This window comes from Apus apus, chromosome W, assembly GCF_020740795.1.
Source record: "Apus apus isolate bApuApu2 chromosome W, bApuApu2.pri.cur, whole genome shotgun sequence".
Lineage (NCBI taxonomy): Eukaryota > Metazoa > Chordata > Aves > Apodiformes > Apodidae > Apus > Apus apus.
Genome location: NC_067311.1, coordinates 8,929,771 through 8,951,669, shown reverse-complemented (window position 1 = coordinate 8,951,669; position 21,899 = coordinate 8,929,771). Strand labels below are relative to the sequence as shown.

The window sequence follows — 21,899 nt, the reverse complement described above, 5'->3', positions numbered from 1 at the left end:
CTACTATAGTTTTGTTTTGTGGGGGTTATTTTTTCCCTCAATGAGCTTTCAAGATTAAGTTTAGAAGACAGGTGGCCAAAACATTGCAGGTTTAATATTTTGAGAACATATGTAGGCCGAGAAAAGGCTCAAGAAAATGTATACCCAAGCTCATGAAAATGGAAAAATCCAGTTATCCCTTAAGTATTATTTGATGTGTCAAAAATAGTCTCTAAAGTGTAATTTTTCTATTTCAGAGAATTAATTTTTACTTTAAAAATTTTAGTTATTGCTCCTACTTCAGCTACTTATCACCATTGCTGCATTAAAAACTTCAAAAGCAAAGGGTAACCTTATGGAGGGTTACCTCCACTAGGTGATGGAGATAAGATTCTCTCTGCAAAAGTCTCTCTTTCTAAACTTTTTCCAGGTATTTACACATGAAATATGTTTAGTGACAGAATCATAAATGATTGTTTACAGAAACATTGAGGTGTTACAACCTCTTTTCATTCCACTTTGGAACAAATACAAGACCATTTATAAAAATAATATAGGTAGGACCAAGCCATTCAGCAACCAAGGGATATGCAAAAAATCTAAGTTTAACCGAATCATCAATTTTCATTAAAAATGTACTATATGATTCCTGATCAGCCTTAGTCTTTCTTTTTTGCTTCCTTCAAACAAAGGAAGGAGGATGTCCTCAAGAGGATATTTCAGTGTTTGTTCTTTTTATATTTAAAATATAAATGTCAAGACACCTATCAACCTAAGAAGCACGTTACATTAATTAATCCTTTGGAAATATAAACTCTGATTCTCCTTTAAAATTCAAAAGGAATGCCCATTCACATTAGTATGTGGTTTTTAATACTAAAGAAAAAAAGCAACTAAGTGTTGTGGCTCATGGATTCAAAAATACTTAAAATACAGATTAAGCAAAATAATAATTTTAAAAGAGTAGTCCATTTCTCAATAACGTTTTTCAGTACAGAAGTATAGTGAGTAATTTTAGCATACTGAAGAAAACTGGAGTCACTTGTCATACATTTTTTTCCCCCATTGTGACCCTTATAGTTCTGTCGAGAGCAGATGATGATACATATCTTCCTCGTAATTTTGTTATTACAGGAGGCCTTGAAGCAAATTATTCTTAATGTAATAATCATTACTGTGCATTATGAGGGAGAAGGAAAAAGCCTATACTGCTACACAGACTAAAGATTTACAGTTTCAGTATGAATACAAGCATCATTCAATATTTTCCCATATTACTATTAATTTATTATGTAACTGATAAAAATTATCCAGAAGAAACAGTGCAAAACCAATATTGTATGTCAAAACCAGCCCTTAAACACTATGGTCACAAAGACAAATTACAGGAAGGAGGAAGATGACAAGAACTGGTTGTTAGGCAGGAGGAAAACTATTGCAAGAGGCATATCTCACCACCTAGATCTCTCTCCCACAGCTCTTCAGTAACAAGTAAGAAAAGATGCTACCAGTAGACAATCATTAGAGACAGAAATTTCCAAGGGCACAGCTTTGTTGTTTAAAAGTCTTTCATCAGTGTAAACAGACTAAAAAGAAGGGGAAAAGGATCCTGGGTCAGGAGCTAGGAGCACTCATAGAAAGGTCTTCAAACTAGACTCAAAGGGGGGGCGGGGATAAAACTGGGCTTAGTAAAAAGGAGCGAGGGAGAGGCATGCCAGTACCAGGGAGAGGGATCCAAAATGGCAGGGATCACACCACCATCACTACTACAACCGATTGGGGAATAAACCAGGCCAACCAGAGTAGTGTAAAATGTGCCTCAGCTGTCTCCCTAAATGAGAACTAAAAGATCAGCCACCTGAAGTGTATGTATACAAATGCACGCATTGTGGGAAATAAACAGGAAGAAATGGAGCTCCATGCCCAGTCAGATAGTTATGATATCATAGGAATAACTGAAACATGGTCGGACAGTGACTGGAGGATCATGATAGATGGCTATAGGCGGATTCAAAAAGACTGGCAGGGAAGAAGAGGTGGAGGAGTTGCGATCTATGATAAGGAAAACCTTGAATGTATAGAAATAAACTATGTGGTAGCTCTATTGAATGCCTCTGGGTCAAAACCAGAGGGGTCGTCTCCAAGGGAGACCTTACAGTAGGCATCTGTTACCAATCCCCAAATCAAGACGATGCGACCAATGACGTGATACTTGGGTCACTCAGGCAAGCTTCAGGTGAACAAAACCTGGTCCTTATGGGAGACTTTACCCAGACATCTGCTGGAAGAACAACATTTCAGTTGACCTATCATACATCAAGTTCCTGGAATGTGTTGAGTAAAGGGGCCTAGTGGTTAAGGGGTTTATAATATTAGGGAACCTATTGATTAAGGGATTTTTAATATTAGGGGTCTATGGATTAAGGGTTAACATTGTAAGATTAATATAATGTTAGAGAGTAGAATCTACTAATGTTAATGTATAATAGAGACATTGTGCAGGAGTAGGATGTGTTTCGCCTGAGAGCCCACGAAACAGGATCCAGATGAGGCTGTGTCTGTCCGTGCCTATCCATGCCTGCTTCATCAGTCAATATGCCAGAATGATGGACTCAACCTGCCAGTGATGGACAATATGGCCTAAGGCAAAAAGCGCACAGCGAGGAAGACTGTGAGCCTTCCTCCAAGAGGCCCCTGCCCACAACCACCAAGAGGCACTGTGCATGTGGGAATGGGTGTTACTTTATGTTAATGATTTCGGGGAAACGATTTAAATATTATAATTAATTTTGGAACCAATTTGTTTAATCCTGCCTATTTCTTTGTTAGGTAATGCATATGTATATTTTTAAGTAAATAAATATGTACTGTTTTTGTCCGTTGGCATGCATGTTTGGAGGAGCAATCCTGCGCACACTCAGTGATACAGCTTGACAGGGCTATAGAGTCTATTTCTTCGCTTCAGTGTAGAAGACTGCTTCTTCTCACAAATGTTGGATGTGCCAACCAGAAATGGGGCACAGCTGGACTTGCTGCTCACTAACCAAGAAAACCTGCTCTGTAATACGTTGGTTAGTGACAGACTTGGCTGTAGTGACCACAATATTGTGGAGTTTGGGATACTGCTGAGCACGATGAAGGTTAATTCCAGGAAAAAGGTTTTAGATTTTGAAGAGCAAACTTCAGCTTGCTCAGGGCTCAGTTGGAAAGGATCCCGTGGGAAGCTTCCATGGAGGGTAAAGGAGCTAATGAGTGCTGGGAGGTTTTCAAGAACATTCTCCTTGATAAGTAAAACCGGTTCATCCCTTCTAAAGGCAAGGGAAGTAGGTGGAGCAAGAGACCCCCTTGGCTTAACTGTGAGCTTCTGGGTCTGCTTAGAAACAAAAGGGAAATGTTCCAGAGGTGGAAAAGTGGAACATTACCGGTTGAAAACTACAAGGGCATTGCCAGGGTATGCAGAGATGCAGTTAGGAAAGCAAAAGCTCAGCTTGAGCTGACATTGGCTAGAGATGTCAAAAACTTCAAGAAAGGGTTCTTCAGATGTGTTAACCGCAAGCAGAAACAGAGGAATAATATTGGCCCACTATTAAACAGGAGAGGTGAACTAGTCACCAACAATGCTGAAAAGGCAGAGGTCCTCAACACCTTCTTCACTTCTGTCTTTACCAGTGCTGTTTGGTCCCAGGCCACAGGAACAAAAGTCCAGGTTGATGCAGACACCGACCCACTGTCAGTGAAGGAAGAGTTGGTGTGTCAACTCTTACAGGAGCCTGACCTGTACAAAATGATGGGCACGGATACCATCCACCCGAGGGTGTTGAGAGCACTGGCTGATGTAATTGCAAAACCACTCTCCATAATCTTTGAGAACTCGTGGAGATCAGGAGACGTCCCTGAGGATTGGATGAAGGCTAATGTCACCCCCATCTAAAAGAAGGGTTCAAAGGAGGACCCAGGTAATTATAGACCCATTAGTCTCACTTCAGTCCCTAGAAATGTTATGGGGCAAATCCTCCTGGGGACAGTCACAAGTCAATTGAAGCACGTGATTGGGAAAAGCCAACATGGATTTACCAGGGGCAAATCGTGCTTGACAAACCTGATCACCTTCTACGATAAATTAACCCGCTCGGTTGATGCGAGGCAAGCGGTTGACATTATCTACCTGGACTTCTCCAAGGCTTTTGATACGGCCCCCCACAGCATCCTCCTGGAGAAACTGACTTCTTACTGACTTGACAAGTGGTCTGTGCAGTGGGTGGGGAGCTGGCTGACAGACTGTACCCAGAGGGTGATAGTAAACAGTTCCTCCTCAAACTGGCAACCGGTCACAAGTGGGGTCCCCCAGGGATCGATATTGGGCCCTATGCTGTTTAACATCTTCATAAATGACCTGGATTTTGGGATGAAGTTTGCCGGTGACACCAAGATGAGTGGAGAGGCTGACACTCCAGAAGGGAGAGCCACCCTCCAGGATGACCTGGACAGATTGGAGGAGTGGACCAACAGGAACCTTATGAGGTTCAACTGGGAAAAGTGTAAGGTCTCGCACCTGGTAACACGTAACCCAGGAGTATAGTTCAGACTGGGATCCACCTGGCTAGAGAGCAGCCCTGTGGAAAGGGACCTGGGGGTCTTGGCGGATAACAGGCTCAACATGAGTGAACAGTGTGCTGCAGTGGCAAAGAAAGCCAACAGGATGCTAGGTTGCATCGACAAGGGCATCATCATCAGAGATAAAGAAGCCATCATCCCGCTCTACTCAGTGCTTGTCAGACCACACCTGGACTATTGCATTCAGTTTTGGTCCCCACTCTACAAAAAGGATGCGGACAGGCTGGAGAGGATCCAGAGAAGGGCCAGAAGGATGATCAGAGGAGTGGAGGACCTGCCCTATCAGGAGAGACTGAGAAAAATGGGTTTGTTCAGCCTTGAGACAAGAAGGCTTAGGGGAGACCATATTACCATGTTCCAGTACTTGAAGGGTTGTGTCCTGGTTTAAGCCAGGATGAAGCCAATTTTCTTTTTACTGATATTTTTTTTTCTTCAGAAAGCTCTCTTTTTCACTAGCAGCAAGTTTTCCAGCTAGTGGACTGATAACACTGGAATGTTTATGTTACTGCTGAGACTTCAAGGTCACTTTGCTCTACTTGTTGTATCTGTGGCCTCTAGATGCCAAGGGAGCAGAAGAGTGGCATCTGCAACCCTCCCATAGGGAGGAGTGGACTAGACGGACAGCAAAATAGACCAAACTATTCCACTCCATATATCTACGTAAGCTTGGTGTAAGGTGAGGGATCATGGAAGTCAGCTTCCTTCCTGCTTCTTTTTCTCTTCTCTTCCCTTCATGGCCGGCATCTGGGGACAACTCCGTCTATCCGTCACTGTTGATCCCTAGTCTCGTGCCTTCCTGACCCTCATAACTCTACCCTCATTTCCTGTCTACTCTGCTGCTATCTCCGGCAGCAGTCCGGGACATTTTGGAACTGTTCACAGCTAAGGAGACTGCTGTGGGAATTGCTAAGGGTAGGGAGAGGCAACAGGGATTTTCCACATTCCTGCACATACTTGTATATAATTGTACATATTTTCTTTTATCATTAGTATTTAAAGCTGTCTAGTTTACTTTTCAATGTAGAAGACTCTCTCCTTATACTCTCTCTCCTTTCCCTACCTGAGTGGGAGGGGGAGGGGATCGAGAGCATTATTGTCGCTGATTTAATTGCTGATCCCAAGTCAAACCGTGATAGGTTGCTACCAAGAAGATGGAGACTTCCTATTTACAAGGAGTCACATGGAAAAGACAAGGGGTAATGGGCACAAGTTGCTCCTGGGGAGATTCTGATTGGACACAAGAGGTACATTTTTCACCATGAGGACAATCAAATATTAGAATAGTCTCCCAAGGGAAGTGGTAGATTCCTCCACATTGGACAGTTTTAAGTCTCAGCTTAACAGGGTGCTGAGGCATCTCATATAAACTACAATAGTACCTAGAAAGGATGGACCAGATGATCTTTGAGGTCCCTTCCAACCTGGCATTCTATGATTCTATGATTGATTCTATAATTTTACTTTGCTGCCCTTCTCTTCTTGCTTATACTAAGCATAAGAGACAAGTTTTCATTTTCAAGGCTTTTTAATAATTCTTTTACTATGAATTTTCTCTTATCCACTAACAGGATGTTAGCATCTAACATCAAACAGGATACAATGCCAGCTTTTACTTCCTAGCTTTTGGATTAAAAACAAAAATTAAGATATTTGTTTGTCACTATTCCTTAATGGGGAGCACTTTTTAAGTATAAGGAAAACTATGTTAATCAAATTCCTCTCTAATATCAATATTCCTCACAAAAACATTTAGATTTACATGTTATTATACAATACTAATTGCATTAATAATGATGTATTGTAATTACATACATATAATTATATGTAACGTATATAATGATATACAATATTTATACAATATTTAGACTGTGTACCAAGATTATGTCCTGTCATGGTGTCTAACCTTGCCTGCTACTGTATCTAACCCATTTAGCAACTTGTACAAGCTAAACAGCTACCCCTAAAGAAGTTTTTAAAAGCTCTGTGTGCATTATTGTTCCAACTGTGGAAGTGAAACAGAAGAATACAGGAGAAAATGGAGATCTGAATACCTTGGGGCTGAAGGTGTGTGTGTGTCTTTGTTGCTGTTTTTTTTAAATCAGAAAAATTCGGCATTTTGAGCAAGATAAATTAGCTCTATGAACCTTCACATTACATCGTCTAGATTGGTTCCAGTAGCCAAACTAGCTCAGTTATCTCATCAACAGAGAAAATGCAACCTCTCTCTCTCTCTCTCTGTACCCTTTCCCCACCCTCTCCTGCTTTGTTTGCCTCCTGAGGAGGCAATACACACTAGAACCTGGAAAGGCAGGGCTTGGAGGAGCACTGAGAGCAGGTCAACAGAAGTGGAGATGATATTGCAGATGAAAAATTCACAACAAACAGAGCTAAAACAAAAGTAAACAGGCAAAATAATGTGTGTGTATATATATATATATATCTGATAACAGAGAATAGAAGTAAAGTCCATGACCAAGGTAAGCCCACAGTTATTGCATGGGAAATACATGAGAAAAAAGATTCAGAAAAGAAAAGCATATACACATACCTGTAAACCATTTCATTGGGAGCCGTGTCATCAAAGGCATAATCAAAACGAAAAGTTTGGTTTTCTAGGTACCTTGTTAAATCCACCTTTTGTTTTGGTTCATGTACCATCACAACATCTTTACTAGGAATTGTTATTACATCAAGTTCTTTCATTAAAGTTTCTATTAAATAAATGAAATATATATATTTAAGTAGCAACACATCACTATTTTTTTACATGTTTTCATTGTTTACACTCTTATAACATTTCAGATAACACAGCTCCTCCGGGGAACAACACTACAATGGACTTTGGCTTCTGATACCTAGAGACAATATGCTAAGTAAGAGATTTCATTTTGGAAGTCTAGTCATCCTATCCTGCCAAGTGCAAAAGTAAAGAGAGGTTGCACAAAGTTTATTAGAAAAACAAATATCATTAATTATAGCAATGTCATTATTGCTTGATTTTAAAATTTTGTCTTTTTATTTTCCCTAAAACCTTTAAGTTATAGTCATATGTTCACAGCTTTCAAAAATAAAATAATTGTTTTCATTCCACACAGACATTTTAATTTGTGTATTCCTCCTGGAATCTAAAGTATACATCTTTAATATAGAATTTTTCTAAGGTAAAATCCTTTCTAAAAGTTACCTTGTAATCAGAAAAAGCTGAAAATGCTAATGACACTTCCTACCACCAGAAATGAACAACAGTAATCTAGATGTGATTTCGTTAGTTCCCAGGTTATAATTACTACACATCACAACAATTTATTGCTAATTGTTGTATGAGATATGACTCAGCAAAACAGAGAAACCAGCAATCTATGATATGCACAAAAATAAAGATCCTTTCTGTGTACACTCAGGATCACTGTGTCCTACTTGCATTTCTATGTAAAATTTCTTAAATGCATGCAGTTCAATAATTTTATGTGGCTTTATACAATCAGATAGAAATCTTTTCATCAGTTAACATACCATTGCATGACATACCAACAGAAATATGCATTCACGTCACTATATAATCAATTTTTCAACTGCACTGCAATAAAATAAAATGCAATTATTTTGCAGTAATCATAGAGAAGAAATGAGGAATGGTGGTGAAAAGATATATATAAAGGTAAATTCTTCACAGGAAAAGCTTTTTAGGTAAAGCAGTCAAAAGCTGTTTTTATCTTAAACGATTGTTTGGAGTAAGATATTGACCTGCTCTCAGCTATATTTATGGCAACCTGTATTCCTTGCTGATGAAATTTGAAGTAATGCTTCTGAAACCCACCACACAATTATGTAATTGATTAATTATAAATATATGTCACTGAAATAAAATCTTAACATTTCCATCTAAAAACCTACTTCCTGCAAAGTCAATCCACAGAACAATTGGTGCTGAAAACACCTAAAGACTTTGGTGATAATTCTGTTTGTGAGACTGACAGAAATTTATTTGTACACTTGATTTCGATTAAATTAATCAAACAACTTATAGAAATTCAAAATAGAGAACATGAATGGGACACGTTGTTATATTTTTTTCTTCAGGGGATTACATACTAAGATCTTTGATCCCTTTACATTCTTCAGTTTTAAAACATGACATGACAAATAGTTCTTTATGATCTTTCAAAATAAAATGCGTGTTCTCAGAAGACTGTATTATGTGGGTACTAGATTATCTCTATGGTTCCTCCTCAGCTTTTCATTCATATATCTTTATTAGAGCTTATTCTTAAAAATACAAAATAACTTTAGCGCCAACCTCATTTTTACTTAGACACTCATCTTCCTACCAACACCTCAGAACTACTTTTTTAATAGCTCCAAAGCACTAATACCCAAGATATGCAACTTACACAGAATCAAATCCCACTTCTGAATACCGACTCATGCCTCATGACAATCTACTGTAATTTACTGCAATTCCACTTTGTTCACCTTCAGTGCAGGTAGAATGTAACATTCTCCCCAAATGTATCCCATTTTTAAGTCATGTTTTATTAAAGATAACCTCCAATGCTAAAACAGAAACTGAACTGTTACTAGGCTTGAATATTGAATGTCCTTATTACATAGGTTGTGCAAAATTGTTTCAATCAACCAATTTTTGAGATTATGCATTACTTTCAGATTAATATAAGAAAAAGTACAGGGAATAAGAAAAAAGTAAGAACAAGTAATAAAAAAAGGTAGAAGAAGCAGCAGCAACACTGAGGGAAAAAATAAGACAAAAGAAAATTAACTACATACTGACATTAATGTATGTTTTCCCTTTCCCATACAATTCTCCCATTTTCCTCTGGATATACTCCAGATAATCCTCAGTGTGTAGTTCTGACAGTACAAAAATAATAAATGCATCCCATGTTTTTTCAGAGTCAGAGTGATGTTCTTTGAGTCCTTTAGCTAAACAAAATATAACAAAAAGAGAAGGAAAGAACCATCTTTCAAAATGAAAATCAGTTTACTTTAGTGCTGGATTCAGACAGGCTGCAACCAGAAGCATTTGTAGTTCTTAATTTCCCACTGAAAATAAAGAACTTCATACAAAGATTGGGATTTAACTGGAGTTGAAAACCTAAATGTGGTGGGTTTTTTTTGAATACGGACTCCAGTTTGACCAACATGCACTAAGAAAAAAAGTTGTAATACTACTCGTGCATAAAAAGAAGTCACTAAGGCATGATTCCAGTACTTAAAAATAGTTGTTTAGTGCCATTTCATATGCCTTAGGGTATCCTGCCCAGCCCTGAGCACTCCAGGAGATACAAGTCTCCAGTTTGTCTGTAACCCAACAGCCCTGCGAGGATGTCTTGGACACCTTTGGGCACCTTTCATGTCAGAAGACACCAACATTCAGGCACCTGAATTGTTTCCTTGATGTCTGATTCAAGAGCACTTGAAAGTATAAATATACATGTATTATTACGTGTAGAAAAGTCTTCATTGCGTAGCTCACTGAACAGGAGGTCACTCAAAGGACAGTTTAAAATAATGGTGATCCTATCACAATGTAAGAATACTGAAGAGATTACAATAGAATTAATTCCCAGATCAACTAAATATATCGTAGAACACCTTGGGAAAAAAATTACAGTAGTTCTGTGCCTCAGCTCCCCGTCCATAAAATAGCGACAGTTAAATTACTTTTCTCTCCATCTTTATCCGGGTTATGATAAGTCTATGATTTTTTTGCGTCCCTCACACATATTGTCTAGTATAAAAGAGTTTCACCTTTGACCAGTATTTCTACATCTCTTTAGTATAAATAATACTACTATCAGAAGCAGCTTTATAGAGAAAAAATTCTGCAAAAAATTAAATGGCCATACCTTTTTTATTGAGTGGTCGTTTTCGTACACAAACACATATCCTGTGCTCATCAATCTACAAAGGAAACAATCTTTCAGTGAACTATACCCCAATTCCAGTTATATGATATTTTACTTCTATTCTTGAAATAATTAACCAATCATTTAAACAAAGAGAAATTTCCAAGACAGTGAGTCATCTAAATGTGCAAAAGCCCCTTATGTCTGCACAATAACCAAGAACCCAAAAGGGAGAACCATACGTTAATAAAACTCCCTGCAGACAGTGATCTGATCCTGCAGAGTATCAGGTACATCTTAGAAAACTGCAAGCAAATTCAGCTGTAACGGGGTAGATATGTTATTGGCAGAAATTGTCACAATCTCTTTGATCATGCCCTGATAGAATCTTGAGGGATACAGGACGGGTAAAAAGTAGAGTCAAGACCCTAAACCAAACTTTTGGCTGCTTAGGGCATTAATGTGTGGGATCCCTTGGGAAATTGTCCTCAGAGGTAAAGGAACAAACAAGAGCTGCGAGATATTCAGAGACATTTTTCATAGGATGCAAAAGCTCTTGATCCTGACGTGCAAGTCAAGCAGGAGAGGCAGGAGGCTAGCTTAGCTAAATCAAGACCTCTTAGCCAAACTAAAACACAAAACCAAAATGCATAGGTAGTAGAGGCAGGGATACACATCCTGGGGAGATTATAGGGATATGGCCTGGGAGTGCAGGGAGGGGATCAGGAAAGCAAAGGCAAGGATGAAGCTGAACCTCTGTCCTGGTTTCACTAGGGTAGAATTATAGAAACAATTATCTGTTCATTTCCTGTCTACTCTGCCACTATCTCCAGCAGCAGTCCAGGACATTTCGGAACTGTTCACAGCTAAGGAGACTGCTGTGGGAATTGCTAGGGGTAGGGAGAGGCAACAGGGATTTTCCACATTCCTGCACATACTTGTATATAATTGTACATATTTTCTTTTATCATTAGTATTTAAAGCTGTCTAGTTTACTTTTCAATGTAGAAGGCTCTCTCCTTATACTCTCTCTCCTTTCCCTACCTGAGTGGGAGGGGGAGGGGATCAAGAGCATTATTGTTGCTGGTTCAATTGCCAATCCTGTGTCAAACCATGACAATAATTTATTGGCCACGTGTGGGAAACTGTTCTTTTCTTCCCCACATAAGTCTAAACAAAATGCCTTTTAAGCCAGCGAAGGCCTCTCCTGATTATCCCCAGCTAACGAACTAAAACAGACTTGCTTCTCAAGAGATGTGGCCCGGGACAGAAAGGATGGGCGACAAGCCATCCTGTGCCCCTGGCAGTCACCGCCTTAAAGTGGGGCTCATGGACGCTCATTGGCTCTGGACAGTGACACTGACTGGACAGGTGGGTCAGGGGGGTATAAAAGGTGGCGAGGGCAGCAGGTGGGCCCTTCCCTCCTCCTTGAGGCCCGTTCGGACGCTTTCTGCGTGGGACACCCCCCTGCTGCAGACACTGGTGCTGGGACCCTGCCTGCCTGCCTGCCCCGGGTCCAGCCTGAGCCTCAGCGCCGAGCGTGCCGGGGTCCCGAGCCCTGGGGTCGGGGCCGGAGCCCCCTCCCCGTGTTGCTGCCGCTTGAGAGGAAACCAGCGGCCGCTGCACCCGCTGCCGAGAGGCTGCCCCTCCGACACCACGGACCTGCCGTCCTGCCACCGACCGACGCTGGACAAGCCGCCGGAGGGTAACATCACCTCACACACACACACACACACACACACACACACATTCCTTTCCTCACACTCGCACACACAGCGCGACCTCTTAAGGAGGACCGGCGTCGGGTTTCCTTCCCTCCTCCCCTCCTCCCTTTGGTCCTTAATCCTCTCCCTTAAAAGCACCTTTGCATTGCCTCCCTAAAGGACCCTTGCTCACTACATACATATTGATATCCCTGGTAGCCATTCACACCTGCATTGTCCCTAAACATCATCCCTCGGTTTGTGTTAACCCTTAATAAACCTATTAGTTTGTGGAGCAAACCTTGGCTTTAGAGGCAATTTCTGAGCGTGGTGGAGGGGGGTGGGGGTGCTTTCTAGCTACCACCCTGCAATACGGTCCCACGGTGGCCGTTCCTCCGTGAGAGGCAGCACAGCGTGTGACCCTCGGGTCATTCACAAACCCCTCCACATTGAGAGGGGGAGTCGCAAAAGTATCCTGACAGCCGGTAGCCCCCCGGTACCGGCTCGCGACACCACGATAAAGTGGGGCTGTATCTTAAGCCCACGCTATACATTCTCACTAATTGGTGAATGTTTAAAATTTCACCTCTGATGGGAGGATTCCCTGAGAAAGCTATTCTGCAGTGCTTCTGCTGAATATGCTAATGAGTTGAAAAGAGGACAGACACTTTCTGCAATGTTTCTGCTGGTCCTTTTTCTCAACGTGCAGTCATATATGTGGTATGCAGCTGGGATAATACTGCTCTGTGTACTTGCTCTTGTGACTGTTTCATGGTTTATTGACAGGACTATAGCCATAATCAAACATGTAATAACCTATCTAGAGATAACAGGGGGTTTGATACTGATCTGTATGGTGGCACTGTATGTGGGAAGCTGCAATTTTTGAGAAGACTGCAGCATCCAATTCTGTGAGAACAAAGTTGATAAGTCACTTTTTTTTAGTTTGTGGCCAGCCATGATATGCAGGTTTCCACAGTGATCAAGGTCTTTAGCAGTTTTGAGTTACCTAGGTGCAAGGACTAGGAGGAGCGACACCCAGGGCAGTTGACCCAAGCTGACCAACAGAAGTATTCCATACCATAAACATCACTCTCACTATAAATTGGGAAGTTTGCAGGAAATGGGGCTCTTCCTCAATGGCTACTGTCCCTGGAGGGTCTCATCTGCCATTCTGCCCCCCAAAGCCTACTCTCCCATTTGCTGTGACTGTCACTCTCTCACTGGAGCTGTAGTGCTCACAGTGTTTGACATTCACTGGTGAGAGTGCACAGCTTGTGACTACTATATGGGCTGAGTATAACTTTGTATTTCATATTAGCATTGGGATTAATAGTAGTTCTTTCTTATTCTTGTCCTGGTTTGAGCCAGGATTAAGTCAATTTTCTTTTTACTGATTTTTTTTTTTATTTCAATGAGCTCTCTTTTAACTAGCAGCAAGTTTTCCAGCAAGTGGACTGATAACGCTGGAATGTTTATGTTACTGCTGAGACAACAAGGACACTTTGCTCTACTTGTCGAACCTGCAGCCTCAGATGCTACAGGAGCAGAAGGGTCATATCTGCAGCCGTACAGTAGGGAGGAATGGGCTAGACGGACAGCAAAATTGACCAAAGTATTCCATTCCATAGATCCACTTAAGCTCGGTGTAAGATCAGAGATTACGGAAGTCAAATTCCTTCCTGCTTCTTATTCCCTTCTCTTCCGTTCATGGCCAGCATCTGGGGAGGTCTCCATCCATCCATCACCATTGATCCCTAGGCTTGTGCATTCCTGACCCTCATAACTCTGCCCTCAGCTCCTCTTTACTCTGCCACTATCTCTGGCCTTGGTCCAGGACATCTTGGAGCTGCTCACAGCTAAGGAGAGTGTTGTGGGTGTTGCTGGGGGTGGGGGGAGGTAGTAGGGGTTTGCACATTCCTGAACATATTTGTATATAATTGTACATATTTTCTTTTATCATTAGTATTTAATTAAAGCTGTCTAGTTTAGTTTTTAATCCGGGAAGTCTCCTTCATTCTCTCTCTCCTTCTCTACCTGGGTGAGAGGGGGTCAATAGCATTATCGTTGCTGGTTCAATTGCTAACCCTGAGTCAAATTGTGACAATTGTCTTATTATATCTGTTAAAATTTCAACCCATGGGTCTCTTTTTCTTTTCCTGATTTCTCTTATCTGGTGGAGAGGGGTCATCGAGTGATAGAACAACTGCCTAAAAGTAGACAACCTCACAAGGGATGTGAAAAATAACAAGGGTTTCCTCAGGTACCTAGGACAACAAAGGAAGATGAAAGAACCTGTACACCCCCATAAGAGACCTGGCCACAAGAAGCACTGAGAAGGCTGAGGGTACTCAGCAACTTGTTTTGCCTCAGTCTTCGACAAGTGCTCTAGCCACACCATCCAACTCAGAGAATACAATGACAGGGACTGGGAAAATTAAGTACTGCCCACTGTAGGAGAAGATCAGGTTCAAGACAATCTAAGGAACTTGAATGTGCACAAGTCCACAGGACCTAATCAGATCATAGAATCATATCATAGAATCATCCTGGTTGGAAGGGACCTTGAAGATCATCAAGTCCAACCATAACCTAAATCCCCCTACCATAACCTGATTTACCTGTTCAGTGCTTAAATCATGTCGCTAAGCACTATAACTACATTTCTTTTAAATACTTCCAGGGATGGTGATTCCACCACCTCCCTGGGCAGCCTGTTCCACTGTCCAACCACTCTTTTGGTAAAGACATTCTTTCTAATATCCAGTCTAACCCTCCCCTGGTGCAGCTTCAGGCCATTTCCTCTCATCCTGTCATTATTCACTTGAGAGAAGAGGCCAGCTCCCACCTCCCTACAGCCTCCTTTCAGGTAGTTGTAGAGAGCAATGAGGTCTCCCCTCAGCCTCCTCTTCTTCAAACTAAACAATCCCAGTTCCCTCAGCCCCTCCTCATAGGGCTTATTCTCCAGACCTTTCACCAGCTTGGTAGTTCTCCTCTGGACACGCTCTAGCAACTCGACATCCTTCTTGTAGTGAGAGGATGTATTTGAGGGTCCTGAGGGAACTGATGGATGAAGTTGCTAAGCCACTTGTGGCAGTCCAATGAAGTTCCCACTGACTGGAAACGGGAAATATAACCCCCATTTTTAAAAAGGGGAAAAAAGAAGTCCCGGGGAACTACAGGCCAGTCAGTCTTACCTCTGTGCCTGGCAAGATTATGGAGCAGATCCTCCTGAAATCTATGTTAAGGCACATGGAAAATGAGGAGGTGGCTGATGGCAACCAGCATGGATTCACTAAGGGCAAATCGTGCCTGACAAATATGGAGGCCTTCTATGATGGGGTTACAAAGTTGGTGGATAGTGGAAGAGCAACTAATGTAATCTAATTGGACCTGTACAAAGCATTTGATGTTGTTCTGCATGATATCCTTGTCTCTAAATTGGAGAGACGTAGACTTGATGGATGGACCACTTGGTGGATAAGGAATTGGCTGAATGGTTGCACTCAAAGAGTTGTGGTCAATGGCTCGATGTCAAAATGGAGATCAGTGACAAGTGGTGTTCCTCAGGGGTCGGTATTGGAACTGGTGCTGTTTAACATCTTTGTTGGTGACATTCAGTATACCCTCAGCAAGTTTACTGACGACACCAAGCTGTGTGGTGTGGTAGACACACTGGAAGGAAGGGATGCCATCCAGAGGGACCTTGACAAGCTTAAGAAGTGGGCTCATGCAAACTGCATGAAGTTCAACAAGGCCAAGTACAAGGTCCTGCACCTAGGTCGGGGCAATCCCAAGCACAAATACAGGCTGGGTGGAGAATGGATTGAGAGCAGCCCTGAGGAGAAGGACTTGAGGATGTTGGTTGATGAGAAGCTCACCATGAGCCAGCAATGTGCACTTGCAGCCCAGAAAGGCAACCATGTCCTGGGCTGAATCAAAAGAAGCATGGCCAGCAGGCCAAGGGAGGTGATTCTCCCTCTCTACTCCACTCTTGTGAGATTCCACCTGGAGTACTGTGTCCAGTTCTGGGGTCCCAAACTTAAGAAGGACATGGAGAAAGCCCAGAGGAGGGCTGCAAAGATGATCAGAGGACTGGAGCACCTCTCCTATGAAGACAGGCTTAGAGAGTTGGGATTGTTCAGACTGGATAAGAGGAGGCTTCAGAGAGACCCTATAGCAGCCTTCCAGTATCTGAAGGGGGCCTACAGGAAAGCTGGAGAGGGGCTTTTTACAAGGGCATGTAGTGACAGGATGAGGAGGAATGGTTTCAAACTGAAAGAGGTTTAGACTGGATATTAGGAAGAAATTCTTCACTGTGAGGGTGGTGAGACACTGTAACAGGTTGCCCAGAGAAGTTGTGGCTGCACCCTCCCTGGAATTGTTCAAGGCTAGTTTGGGCAGGGCTTTGAGCAACCTGATCTAGTGGAAGGTGTCCCTGTCCATGACATGGGGATTGGAACTAGATCATCTTTAAGGTCCCTTCCAACCCTAACCATTTTATGATTCTATGATCAGATTATGATTTTATGATTCAGAGATCTGTTAATTTTCATCATTTAAGTATTCTGCTGCTCTGACTTTTCTGCAAATCAAAGACCCTCATCACCTTCAAAGATCAAATATTAATCTCAACACTCAACAGGTTTTTTAGAGAAGCTTAATGGTTTTGTATGCACATCCCTTACCATGCCAGGAAAATCTAAAATACAGAGGCTGACTGACTGCTTAGTACATGTTGGCATTATTTTATAGTCAAAAGATAATTAAATGACATTAAAATGACTGAAAAAATAAACTCCTGATCTAAAGAATATTTATATATATATATATTTATATATTTACAGATAGAAGTATATTCATACACCAAAAAAAATTGAAACAGAGCAAAATTCAGAATGAAAAATTTCCACATCACTGGGGTACTTACAGGATCTGCAGTTGTCAGTGGTCTATAATCCAAACTTCCCCTAAAATCTCTTATCATACACATAATTTCGTAATTTGGATTTGTAGAATCAACATCCTAGGGAAGTAAGCAACAGAATTGATAATAATTTTTTTTTCCTGAAATGAAGTAATTTCAATATCTTCTACATTTACTTTTTAAAAAATACATATTAACTGAAATGTTAATTTTTCTCCAAAATTGTATAAATTTCTCAACTGCAAGTTTAATGCCTTTTTCCATTCTGATGTAGCTAATGTATTCATCATAAAGCAAAACAATTATATGCCTTCTTATTTATATTTTTGCTTGGCATGTAATAGAAAATACTTTTTAATTGAGGGCTCATTGTAAGTCTACTCAAGAAAGAAATTATTCCTGTCTTTTGCCAGAATCTTCACACAGCTGAACAATTGCACAGCGGATAGTATATACAGTCAATGCTGCTTAATCTGAAATAAGGCGGTTCAACAGCCAAATGGATACAGGTACAAAACACACTGCAGAGGACAGTGCAGGTGTCCCAGCTGCTCTAAACACAACCCTTCTAGATCCAAGTTGGTTAAAGGAGGTTGATCTTACTTGCTGATCCTGAGTTAACTCCTACAGTTTCTGACACTCCTAGACCCCCCAAAAAGCACAAGTAATCCAAATGATACACAATAGGCTACATCCAGGCTCACAAGATCTCCTGTCCCTAAACCTGGAACCATCACTATCAGAGCAAACTGATATGTAAGAGGCCAGGAACGGAGCCCCTCTAAACCTCATGAAGTCTGAGGACCTGCCCTATCAGGAGAGACTGAGAAAAATGGGTTTGTTCAGCCTTGAGACAAGAAGGCTTAGGGGAGACCATATTACCATGTTCCAGTACTTGAAGGGTTGTGTCCTGGTTTAAGCCAGGATGAAGCCAATTTTCTTATTACTGATATTTTTTTTTCTTCAGAAAGCTCTCTTTTTCACTAGCAGCAAGTTTTCCAGCTAGTGGACTGATAGCATTGGAACGTTTATGTTACTGACAAGACTCCAAGGTCGTGACTTGCTGTGTCAGACGCTACCGGGAGATCTATGACTCCCCCGTAGGGGAGGCTGAACTAGATGGACAGCAAAATTGGCTGGAGATATTCCATTTCAAATATCTACGTAAGCTCAGAGGAAGGTCAGAGATCACAGAAGACAACTTCCTTCCTGCTTCTTCTTCCCTTCTCTTCCGTCCATGGCCAGCATCCAGGGAGGACTCCGTCCATCCATCACCATTGATCCCTAGGCTTGTGCATTCCTGACCCTCATAACTCTACCCTCAGCTCCTGTCTGCTCTGCCACTCTCTCTGGAATTTCTCGGGACTGTTCGCAGCCAAGGAGAGTGCTGTGGGAGTTGTTGGGAGTGGGGGGAGGCGATAGGGTTTTGCACATTCCTGAACATGTTTGTATATAATTGTACATATTTTCTTTTCTCCTTAGTGTTTAATTAAAGCTGTCTGGTTTAGTTTTCAATCCAGAAAAGTCTCTTTCTGCATAATTTTATCTCTCCTTCCCTACTTGGGGGAGGGGATTGAGAGCATTGTTGTCTCTGGTTTAATTGCTGATCCTGAGTCAAACTGTGACAGTGATGGTACCTCTCATGTCAGTAGCAGATTGGTAGTATCTTTTTAGATAGACTGACACATACACACAGGCCTGCCAATAAGATTATGCTACTAGTTTTGCTAAAGATTTTACACTACTGTGACAGAAAGTCAATACCAAGAAATTCTCTCAAAGGATTGACAACTTCAGTTCTTTCACACATGTTCCTAACAACTTGCTGCCAAGCTGTTTGCATGATGCAAAGGTAAATTATAAATGCATAGACAGGTGTAAAGGAAAAAAAAAATCACTGATCAAACTTGAGCCTTAAATAGATCTCCCACAAAACATCAAAGATCATAAAGAGCAATTTATCATGATGTTGTAATGCCTCCTGTAGAATAACAGTCCTATCTAAAAGCCAAAGATTTTATTATTTTCATCAATATATTTTTCCTAAGAAATAGCTATAATCAGTACTTGATTTTTAAATAACACACAGAACGATAAGCAGTTTTAAGTAATTATTTCTGTAGGAAGAAAAAGAGGGGGAAAACTGTCTAAAGAATTGGTTATCAGAGCAATGCAATCTTGTACCAAAACAGTTACCAAAATTTTCTACAAGATGAATACATTTAATTTCAAGATTATTACAGTTCATAAAAAATATTGAGGATGAAAAAAGCACAATAATTCTACAAACATCATCTCTTTCTGACATAGGTTTTCCATCTGAGCTAAAAATACTAACCTGAGCTCTTTTTTCTCTAAGTTCTTGCTGCTGTAATCTTCTTTTTTCCCGTTTCTCTTGCAATTTCTCAACCTCTTTTACACAATTAGATTTTCTACGTGCTTAAAGAAAATGATAATTTTAAAATATTTTGTGTGGCATGAATTTAGTATTTACACTACAACATTTCAATTCTACTAATTTATTAATAATTAAAATGCATTTATTTATATCAACTATCTTTTCAAGCAAATCAGTATTAGTACAGAATAATTACGGCAATGTAATTTCTAAAATTTACAGAATAAATTAATTAGGGAAAAAAATTGAAATGGGACAATAATTACAACACGGAAAATATAAGGACAATGACCCTCCAAAAATATTTGGACATTTGATGATATTTGGATACATGTGATCTCTTGGTTTGAATTGAAAGAAAGCCCAGGCAAATTTTTAAAAAAACAAACACAACACCATCATGGTTAGAAAAAGATAGAGGAAAAGCAAATTACAAATACTAGAGCAACTATGACAAAAGTGGACATTTTTTTAGCCACAGGACTCTGAAAAAGCTTCTTGAGGAAGCCTATATGCAACTGTGTATACAGACCATTTGTCATTTATGGACAACAACATAATTCAAGAGAATGTACATGTAATGCCCAGAATGAATGAATCCTTGATACACGGTTTACATACAAGGGGGTCCAAATTCTTTTTTTGCAGCTTGAACTGGAGATATATCTGAAACACTACCATTCTGTTGTGAGGAAGAAGACTGCTCAGGAAGGTGAGTAGGCCGCATGCGTGCAGAACCAACCACTGCAAAAGAAAAGCACAAAACTCATCTAGATACAGAAGAGAAACATTTATATCCATTTCTGAAATACTTTATTATAACAAGATAAAACAAGGCCCCTTTCAAGACACAACAATTTATTTGGGGCAGGGGGGAGCCATACATGTAGAAAGTCTATTGATATAAACATTCAGTGTGCGGCTTTTTTCATCCTTGTGTTATATACCAACCAACGTAATTATTAAGCACCAATGCTGCATGTGCATATTTTTAAATACTCCACTACAGAATTAGTAGACCTTATTAAGTGCATAGAATGAAATATGTACTTGCAGATATGCACTTTTGAAATTTAAAGTGTTGAAATTTTATTTATATTGTAATTTGGATTATTTAGTCTGAAGAAGGGGAGGCTGAGGGGAGACCTTATTGCTCTCTACAACTACCTGAAAGGAGGTTGTAGAGAGATGGGGGTTGGTCTCTTCTCCCAAGTGAATAATGACAGGACGAGAGGAAATGGCCTGAAGTTGTGCCAGGGGAGGAAAAATTTTTAGGAAAAATTTATTTACTGCATGTCCTGGTTTGAGCCAGGATATAACTAATTTTCTTTCTAGTGATTTTACTTTTCAGTTAAGTCCCTTCTAAGTAGCTGCAGCTGCTGAAATTAACAGCATGTTTTTCAGTCAGTGTCTGCCTGTAGGACTGATCATGTGTGATGTTTATAGTTATGGCGAGAGACTGGTACGTAGAACCAAGACCACTGCTTGGTTCTGAAGAAAACATCTTATGCTCCATGTCCTGGTTTGAGCCAAGGTGGAGCGAATTTTCTCTTTGCTGTTTTTGTTTTTTTCCTTTCAGTGAACTTTTTTTTTTAGCAGCGCCAGTGGACTGATAACAACCAAGGACACTTCTGAAGCTCATGTCTGCAGTTTCCCCCCCTCATGGGGGAGCAGACTAGACTGAAGGCAGGATCAGCAAATCAGAATATTCCCTTCTCATAATATTTTCTCTATTTGGCTTACGGTATGGGTTAAGACATCACAGAAGTCAAGCCTTTGGTTTCCTATTTCTCTCTCTTTTTCTGCTTACTGTCGCTTCTATCGCCCTCTCTTTGACTCTATTTTTTTCCATTTTCCTTCACAGCTGACATCCATGGACCCCGTCCGTGCGCCCAGACACTCCCCCCTTCAGCTGGGAGTCTGTGAGAGTCGCTGGGGGAGGAGGGAGTGGATCGGGTGTTGCACATCCCTTTATAAATATATATATATATTGCCCTATCACTAATAATTAAAATCAATTTCTTTCACTTTTCAACCCAGAAAGCCTCTCTCTCATTTTTTTCCTCCCTCTTTCCCTACCTTGGGGGAGGGGAGGTGGATATAGAGCATTATTGTTATTGGTTTGACTGCCAACTCGGAGCCAAACCGTGACACTCCAGAACCAGAAGGGAGTAAGGGGTCACATCTGAGATTCTCCTTTGGGGAGGAGCAGATCAAACAGGTGACCAAAATTAACCAAACCAAATTAAAGCTGTGTAGTTTAGTTTCTAACCCATAAAAGTCTCTCTTATTCCCTCTCATTTCCCTATAAGAGGAGGGAAGGGGGTTAACAGAGCAATCTGTCGTTCATTTAATTGCTGGCCCAGCGTTAAACCATGACACAGAAAGAGGGGTACAAATGAAAGGCAGCA

At 40.8% G+C, this 21,899-nt stretch overlaps 2 protein-coding genes across 14 annotated transcripts in view; one reads left to right on the top strand and one right to left on the bottom strand.

Annotated features, from left to right (window-relative positions):
• LOC127395167 (kinesin-like protein KIF2A) overlaps window positions 1-21,899 on the bottom strand; it is a 99,093-nt gene that overhangs the window by 32,341 nt on the left and 44,853 nt on the right. For 11 of the 13 annotated variants that reach the window (XR_007891740.1, XM_051641678.1, XM_051641671.1 and 8 more), the window contains exons 5-9: window positions 20,110-20,232; window positions 19,429-19,529; window positions 17,094-17,189; window positions 10,461-10,515; window positions 7,142-7,304 (exon numbers count right to left, since the gene is read on the bottom strand). Coding sequence is in view for 12 of the 13 variants with exons in the window: in XM_051641678.1 (XP_051497638.1) it covers window positions 7,142-7,304; window positions 10,461-10,515; window positions 17,094-17,189; window positions 19,429-19,529; window positions 20,110-20,232 (538 nt within the window). In the remaining variant the exon portion in view is untranslated. The remainder of the gene's footprint in view (window positions 1-7,141; window positions 7,305-10,460; window positions 10,516-17,093; window positions 17,190-19,428; window positions 19,530-20,109; window positions 20,233-21,899) is intronic. The other 2 variants (XM_051641673.1, XM_051641679.1) reach the window with 1 other exon arrangement.
• LOC127395191 (uncharacterized) overlaps window positions 1-21,899 on the top strand; it is a 173,142-nt gene that overhangs the window by 142,528 nt on the left and 8,715 nt on the right. The gene's annotated exons all lie outside the window — the stretch shown is intronic.